We start from the raw sequence: 9,010 nt of genomic DNA, 5'->3' as shown, positions 1-9,010 counted from the left end.
GTGTGTGTGTGTGTGTGTGTGTGTGTGTGTGTGTGTGTGTGTGTGTGTGTGTGTGTGTGTGTGTGTGTGGTGTGTGTGTGTGTGTGTGTGGTTGATATTTCATTTCAAAGTACACTAGTCACTAGGCCTACAGCCAGGGTTGTGTCCAAATATTTATAAAAAATACTATTACTTAACTCCAATGTAACCATGACACTTTTCGGTATAAGCTTTGCTATTTTCCCTATAGTACAGTCAGCATTTTTTTAAAGCTACTGTAGCTCATTCGTTTATCATTTTCGCTTGCAGCTTTGCCGATATTCCAGCATCTCCCGATCGAGTTCTTTGGACATCCATTTATAATAGAGTCCTCAGAAACTAAACATTGCCTTCATGGATCTGCCAAGGTATGGTTATGGGAGCTATACTCATGCGTGATGATTATAAAATACTTTATCATCAGGATCAGATTAATGATAAGGTATCCTGTAGTTTAGTTTCCTATAATCAGGCGAACATTTTAGGGGAAAACTCTTTAAGGGAGAATTATTATTCGAGATAGCCGAAATTCAACTTGTGAATTTCGACATAGACAAAGATTTATTAAAGTAAAAGCATAAGGAAAGATCGAGACTTTTGTGGTGCTTCGACTTGGCCGATTATTCGACTTATGCGATTTCGTCTTAGGCAAGGTCGACTGTACCGGAAATAATTAATTAAAACACTTGACATTGCACTAAGGCGTAGTGCCTGCTGGACATGAAGCTGGCCGCGACTATACTTGAATATCCGCAAATTGTTTTACAATTCATGCACTCACGTCGGAATGTCACCAATGACGATTAATCGTGTGCAACTGTAAACAAATCGTTGTTGTACTGTACATTAACACAACAACGTTTCATTTGAAATGAAACGTTGTTGTGTTAATTTATTTTTATTGGTCTTTTCCTCATTTTACTACAAAAAAGTAGGGCAAGTGAATATTGCTATATAGAGCAAGTGATTTTCAGTTTTACTTGCCCTACAGGGCAAATGGACTTTTAAAGTTAACGTAGAGCCCTGTATAACTGTTAAAATTGTTGTCTTTTTGCAGGATAACAGAGGTGGTAGAAATGCTGATAGCTGCGATGGAGAGCACGACTATGGGATGTCGTACCGAAGGTTTCAGGGCACTCGACAGGTTCTCAACATTGTAAACACCAATAATGGAGTAGAAGCTCAAAATAAACTTTTTAAGTACAGCTACCTACCAAAATCTGTAGACAAGTCTGCATATGGCATTGTAGTTTTGCTTGTGGAGAGCTTCTTGCCAGACTCATATCAAAAGTATTGTGATATGAATCTAAAACAGAGTAGCCAATACCGACGCATCACCAACCTGCCAGGCCACCTTCATAATCACCCCAGGCACTTTGTGAAGAACTGCCTAAAGAGACGGTTTGCTGCTGGGGAATTCCAAGACATCCAGTGCGTCGATATTTCTAAGGGAAATTTAGAGTAAAAGGATCCAATGACGCAGGGCGCTTATACAGTGTTACCTTCCAGGCTCCCTCCTGTACATGTGAGGCCTGGTATGCCTTCGGAATAGCAGCCAGCAGTGATAGCGACAGTGATGACAACTACGCCAGTTTAGCCATTGACCAGCATGTTAGCACTGTTAGCTGTACCACCGGAATCACAGAGAATGCTGCCGGGCCTAGTACCTTGACAAGATCGTCTACAAGCCTACGCAGCCAGTTTCTTCAGAAGCTGAATCTAGTGCGGGATATCGTTTATCGCGTAGATGATGAGGCGTGCTTGCAGGACGCAATAGTCAAGATGGGCGAACTTCAACGAAATCTTCTGGCAAACAGCTCTACCGACAACGGCCTTCCCTTGCGTCTTAGCCCCGTGAAGAAGCGGCTGAAGGTAACATCTCCAAGTTACCATAGTGTTGTATAAGCCACTGCCACCTAGACGGAGAAGAAAAAAGACTTTTATTGTGCTTTTTTAATTTGGCTCTTCATGTAATTCAGGTGCAGTTGTAAAGCATCCAGGAGAAAATGCAACAGTGGCTGCTGTTGAAAAAGAAATAACGGTATGGCTAAGGAATGCCGGAGATAGACATGGCGGAATGAAGAGGAAGGAGAGAGAAAGGGCACAAGAAGACAGCATAATGAGTGAATCAGAGCAGATTGTTTGAGCTTTTATTTTTGAGGTGGATTCATCAGATGTTGATACATATCTAATCTTTATATATGTTATATATTGTTATATATGTTATATATTTATATACAGGGTGCGAAATTAACGGGAGTCCGGAGTCAAATACTCCCTGATTTACTGCCGGACTCCCTGATTTGACATGTGCAGGAGTCCGTGTGACTCCCTGAAAATTCTGCCATACCAACTAGTTCAATCAAGAGCACGGCCTCGCGGAATTACCGTATTTTGCAGCTAATGTCCAAAGAAAATTTGGCAGACGTGCAACCACGTGAATCTTAAAAAATGGCATGTGTTATGTGTTCTTTAATTTTGAACGTCAGACTGCGGACTCTCTCTTTTTAAGGGTAGGGAGTTCGTTGGACTCGATCCCGTGTTCAAAAGTTAATTTCTACCCCTGGATATCAGGCCTGTGAAATCTCCGCGGATCCGCGGTTTTCCTCGTTTTGTTAGTTGCATTCTCGCGTTAGAGGAACTCTCTACCCTCAAAAAGAGAGAGTCCGCAGTCTGACGTTCAAAATTGAAAAACACATAACACATGCCATTTTTTAAGATTTATGTGGTTGCACGTCTGCCAAATTTTCTTGGACTCGATCCCGTGTTCAAAAGTTAATTTCTACCCCTGGATATATATGTTGTATGTACAGGTTTGTGTACATGTACTGGGTACATGTGTTGTTTGCTCGCGTTTTCAGTATTATATTATTTGACATGTGATATCATTTACTCATTTACATTTCAAATTTAGCTGTTGCCAAACATTACATATTTTGCATTATATATACTTCCATTTATTTGGTTTCTTATTTGATTACTTTGTATTTTATTTGGCTAATTATATGTATATATATAATATATATAAAGAGAGAGAGAGAGAGATATTCTGCCAAGATTACTGCGCGGCAGCGGCGAGCCTCACGCAACCATGGTGGGCAATAGCGGCTGGCGCCATGTAGGCCGGCCCAGCACAAATAATGTACGCCGCGATGACCCCTTCTCCCTTGCTTCAACCGGCCACGCGCAGTGGGGTCGAAATTCAGGTACTAAGATACCCTACCACACATAACACGTCAGATAGCGCATATCTGATGAGTGCCTTTGTATCTTGGGCAGGACTACTTTGGTCGATGTTGCCGATTCTTCGTAGCACACCACACATACAATATATACTATCTTGCCCAGGCAGATGCGGCCGGGGTATGATGGTGTCTTTTCCGGACGATAGATGTCTTGCTAGCGTCACAATACACACATTTCTGTGTCAGAGCGCAGGACATATTGGGATTATGATAATGCGCGCGTGAATTGCTCAGGTGAGGTGCATATAACAAAACCAAATAATAGCAACACAGATACACAAAAATCTATTTACACCATCGTTAGCAGATATATTGAGGTCGGTGAGTATAGACTGATATTTTGCACCTTCACAATTAGGCACGTGACTACAGAGACTGCTTGAGGTGTCTACTGAGAATCAACAGTTGTGGCAACATAATGTGCACTTTATAGGTCTTGATTCAAACGCCTCTCATACCATCTCTCTCTGCGATCTCTCGGCTCTCTCGTCTGCTCGCCGTCTNATGTATGTATGTGTGTGTGTACGAAGAATCGGCAACATTATATCTGAATACAGATAAATATGCTATCTGCTTGTTTGTGTGTTATCTTAGTATATCTTAGTACTTATATCTTAGTATATCTTAGTACCTGAATTACCACTGGGGAACAGGGAAAGGGGATGGGGGTACATTATTGTGCTGGTACTGGGCCAGTATTGCAATGTTGGCTGGGTATTGGCAGAATAGTGGGCTNTTAGTACCTGAATTACCTGGGAAAGGAAAGGGATGGGGTACATTAATTTGTGCTTGGTACTGGGCCATGTAGTTTGCAATGTTGGCTGGTATTGCAGATAGTGGCGCTGCCTGGCGGTACAGCCATTGGCAATCGTTACCAGCCGAGAATGGCCAGTTACTGTAGCACGCAGCGGTACATGCAGCTGGCTCGGTAACCGCACGGTACGTTGTCGCTCTGAACGTTTGTCCAACGTCGGAATCTAACGTAATTCTAATCGTTAAACGTTGTGTTCTGACGTTGTGTCAACGTCGGAATATGACGTCTATCTAACTTTCATATCCAACCATAATCTGACGTAAATCCAACGTTGTGCTCTGACGTTGTGTCAACGTCGGAATCTAACGTAATTCTAACGTCGTGTTCTGACGTTGTGTCAACGTCGGAATATGACGTCTATCTAACTTTCATATCCAACCATAATCTGACGTAAATCCAACGTTAGGATCCGACGTAAATACAACGTAAATCTAACGTCATGTGCCCACTGGGTTCCGGTTCGCAGCATTTCAAAGAGTTCTGCTTTAGCTTGGGCCTGTCGGTGCATGGGCAACCTGCGCGGCGCTTGTTTAATTGGTGCCACGTTTCCCCTCTCAATGGAGTGTCTCACAATGTTCGTCTTCCCTAGTGCACACTCCCTTATTTTACTAAGGCTGGGATGGTCTTCAACTTCCTTTTCGGTCAAGTCGCGACCAATATCCTTGGCCACTTTTGAGAAATATTCATTAAATATATTACACACAGTTTTTTGATCAGTCACTACAGCATCATTCTCGACAAGAAATATATCCTGTCCGCCACATGAGTTTTTGCTAAGGAACGGCTTAATGGTGGGCCAAAAGTCCTTGGATGTTGGCCCTCCTGTGCACCTTTCAAGGAAATAGTCTCGTATTGCTGCTCTCTTCATAGAGGTGACTTTGTTACGTTGTTTCATGAACTTTTTGAAGTTTTTGTTTGTTCTAGATCTTTCAAAAGTTCTGCGAAGTTTCTTCTTATAGTTTATTGTCTTTCTTAGCGCTCCGTTCATGAAGCGCTAAGAATCACATCCGTTCATGAAGCGCTCCGTTCATTTCGCTCTCTATCGTTTTCGATCTTTGATCGGAATATGCTCGTCTATGATATCAGCGAGTAGCTTATCCCGCATCCAGCATGTATTGTCCTCATCGTCGAAAATATCGGCCACATGCAAGGGTGCGGATGCGATGTCGCGGTTAAGTTCACATTCGTCCAAATTTTTGAAGCTACGGTAGAAATGTTTCCTTTCTGATGTAGGCTGAAGTGTCATCCTCATAACACTGGCCACTAGTCGGTGAACATCACTGAGGCCAGTATCAACTACCAGGGTCCTGTTAAAGGACCTCGGTTTGTTTGTCAAGATGACATCGACCAATGATGGATCACTATTTTTGGTGAAGCACGTTGCTTCACTGACTAGATTTTTCAGATCGAATACGTCACACAGCTCGGTGAGGGGTGCACTTTTTTCTTTAGAAAAGATATTAAAATTTAGGTCACCGAGGACAATTACGTTTTCATACTTTGTGAGTATCGTATCCAGGTTTTTCGTAGCATTTTCGATAAATACTTTGGGTGACTGTGCTGGTGGTCGGTAGCACGGCAGCACAAACCACCTAGTATTCTTAATCTGTAGCTCAATATTCATGGCTTCAACTTGTGCAGGTTCCGATTCTATCAACCTTCGAGATGGGATATCTGATCTCACATAGACCATAATACCCCCACCTCTACTATCTCTACTACTCCTGTAGAGTCGATAGCCGTCCACGTTGAATATCGCGTCAGAATAAGAGTCATCGATTTTGGACTCTCCGATGACTAACACGTTCACGAGTTTTTGGAACAGCATGTCGGTCAGCATGACGTATTTACTTTTCATGCTGTTTATATTTAGGTGCGCGTATATAATATGATTACGATTTTCCTTGCGCAACCGAACAAGTTCCTCGAGGTAATTTTCATCTTCTGTGTCTATTTGCTCTGATGGTGTGGCGTCCGCACATGTGAACCCCAAAGAGGTGTTTGGAGTATCGATATCGATAGTGCTCGGGTCCACTGTGATTTGACTAAGGTCAGAATTCGATAGTGATGAAGTGTCCGAATTATTGCTGAGCTCGCATGACAGGAGACTACAGTTTATGTAGGGGAGCTCCTTTGTCTCTATTACACACTGCGGGCAGTACCAGTCATTATCATCGGGTGACTGCTGCATGATACAATATTCGGCTGGGGTGATGTTTGCACACCTGATGTGTGACCATACGTTACACAGTTCACAGTACACAGCCCTGTGCCTGGCTGCTACTGCTCGCTTGCAGGTTCTGCACGGGTGTTGGACTGGGCCTGGATTTATTTCAATGTCCCCAGCTAGTGATAACACTACGATCAGCGTCCAGGAAGTGGCACTGACTGGGCGCCGCCATGTTGAAATCCTAGTGTTTTTTAAGGTTCTCAGGTGGCGCTTGCTGAAAACTGTAGAATTTGAATGAAAAAGTCTTTCTAGTACACTACTACCATAATAGTTTTCGTTAACAACGATTCCTGTAGTTTCACTGTTAGAAGTAGCATCAGTTGAGGTGACGGCTCTCGTATAAAATGTCCATATTCTTGGTAGAAATACATAAAATACGAAGACTAAAATCAATTTGTTGTCTGCGCCCGCCATCTTGTTTTTCTGAAAAAAACGAAAGGAACGAACTTCGTCCTTCTCCCACTGTATTTTCTCCTTCTTCTTCTCTCAATTCCTCTAACCTTGACTCCTTTTGCGTAGGTGCCGAGGAAAAGGAGAAATCCATCCCCTTTTCATAGAAAAGAGAAATTCCTGGCGGGGAATCCTTCGTGGAAGCTGCCACTCTGTCCCTAAGCTGATACAGCCCGGGTCTATCTCCTAATTTCCTTAGCTTCCTCCTAGCCCCTGTGGATTCCTCTGGTCTCCTTGCTGTCTCCCAGCTTATGTCTCTTGGGGAAGCCGTATTTCTCCGTGTCCTTGCTTGTTGCTCCCGTTCTACGTCTTCACGCGTTTGTGCCGTAAAGAACGAGCTGACGTACTTCCATAGAGTTAGCATGCCCTCTTGTAGTCTGTTTCTCTTGCGAGAGAAAATCCCGGACGAGCCCCCAAAATGCTGTAGTGACCCTATGGGTGATCACACAGACATTTCCCTGCGCGTAACCGCGCAGGGTATTTATTTGTTTCCTGGATATGCTCCGCCAACCCCTAGGAAGGGGCCGAGGAACGTATTGGTGTTGACTACGGAGAGTGAGTCTGTCGCGGCTCCGGTGTGCACGTCTGCGTGGTCCGTTATATATGCGAGGTGATCAAGCAAGGAAACACTCCACAGCATGGACGCTTAACTTGTCTGACGAGAGTCAAACATTTATTTCACAACCAACGTGCAGGTGCATGTACATATAGACGTGAACTGGTGAATATACAATTAATCCCACAGCACTTCGGGAGCGCGCATAGAACTCATACTGACTGTAATGACTAGACTATGTCCGGTAAGAGAGGTTGCTCCGACAAGCGGTGCAGGCTTATCTCCCGTTCAATGTCGTGGTCAAGGCACGTATGCATGGCCAGGTCTCCGACATGCGGAGCGTCTGGGCCAGGTGTCGTGACTCACCGTGTCAGCTATAAGTTCTGTCGTGCACGATGGACGCAGCTCCGACAGGCTCTTAACAGCTAGTGGCTCCGTTACCGGTGCCTCTTCACAGATGAAGTGTCTTGCTGTGGTCAGCGGACCCGTATTTATACTGATGGTACTACTTTATAGGTACATAGCATATTCATGCGCCCGGGGCGCTTAACCGTAAAGTAAATAGGCTGACCCTGTGGTCAGCCTTCGCGTTCCTGCGTTGCTGTGTATCTTACTTTATTGAAACCGCTATTGCTTTATAATTGCGTTAGAATTTTATAGATATGAAACTAAATGATACGTAGCATCTATTGCCCTATATAATTTTTCCTCGGTTAACATCTCTGACTAGTCCCGCAGATATAAGATGGCCGCACCCATGGCGGTAGATGTAAATATACATCCTTTCGTTATTACTTTGATTTATACACATTACTTAGCCCGTTTATTGGCTAGGCACAAGTCCGATATCCGAAATCCCTACACTTTCAATCCAACGACAGCTTACGGCTACTACGTGGCAAAAGCCGAAGTGACCGTGCTCGGTGATTTATATGCTCTGATAAAACACAATGACGAATTCACTAAATCTTCAAAATACAATCGCTTACTTACTAAATTAATAAACAATGCCATCGTGCTTATCCTTCTCTATAAATATTGTGGCTATAAATATCACGCGACAAAGTAATACTATGTATTCGAAAGGGGGGTGTTAGAAGCACGCGAAGGGGGGGGGTCTGGGTGGCTCTCCCCCCTAATTTTTTTAAATTAGCACCCCTCAGATGTGTTTTCTGCGCGAGCATGGGGGGTCCGGACCCCCTGGACCCCCCCTGTACACGCCCCTGGAAACTGTAGACTCTGATACCGTGTGCTTGCACTGACGGGGGGGGTCCGGGGTAAATGCATGATTCATCAAGCTGCGTACGCAAAATATTTTGCGTAAATCTTGTGTGCGTACGCAACCGAGGCCGTTTTAGGTGCGATTCATCGAGCTAAAATTTACGTAACACCTTTGCGTAGGGAGTGTGTATGTGTCAAGAGAGAGAGATGAGAGAGAGAGGGAGAGAGAGAGAGAGGAGTGGCCGCGGCGCGCTGTGTGTGTGTGTGTATGTGTGTGGAGAGAAGAGAGAGAGGGGTGTGCGTGTTTGTGTTGTGAATGTGACAGAGAGAGGAGAAGAGAGAGAGAGGAGGGAGGGAGGGGGATGGAGGAGAAGAAAGGAAGAAAAGGAGGAGAGAGAGAGAGAGAGAGAGAGAGAGAGAGAGAGAGAGAGAGAGAGAGAGAGAGAGAGAGAGAGAAAGAGAAAGAGCGCGAGAGA

General features: G+C 44.2%; 1 protein-coding gene across 1 annotated transcript; it reads left to right on the top strand.

Moving 5' to 3' along the window:
• Positions 1 to 189: 189 nt before the first annotated feature.
• Positions 190 to 1,483, top strand: LOC106807016. Its single transcript, XM_014809217.1, has 3 exons — positions 190 to 202; positions 289 to 386; positions 1,076 to 1,483. The coding sequence occupies exons 1-3, from the start codon at positions 190 to 192 to the stop codon at positions 1,481 to 1,483; spliced, it is 519 nt and encodes a 172-aa protein (XP_014664703.1).
• The last annotated feature ends 7,527 nt before the right edge of the window (positions 1,484 to 9,010 follow it).

Source organism: Priapulus caudatus, unplaced genomic scaffold (genome assembly GCF_000485595.1).
Source record: "Priapulus caudatus unplaced genomic scaffold, Priapulus_caudatus-5.0.1 Scaffold190, whole genome shotgun sequence".
NCBI lineage: Eukaryota > Metazoa > Priapulida > Priapulimorpha > Priapulimorphida > Priapulidae > Priapulus > Priapulus caudatus.
The sequence above is the reverse complement of the archived record's forward strand: the minus strand, read 5'-3'. Positions and strand labels throughout refer to the sequence as shown.

Excerpts from the sequence above, each read along its gene's own strand:
- LOC106807016 (XM_014809217.1), top strand. Across the intron at positions 387-1,075 it reads GCCTTCATGGATCTGCCAAG|GATAACAGAGGTGGTAGAAA; the intron begins GTATGGTTATGG and ends GTCTTTTTGCAG.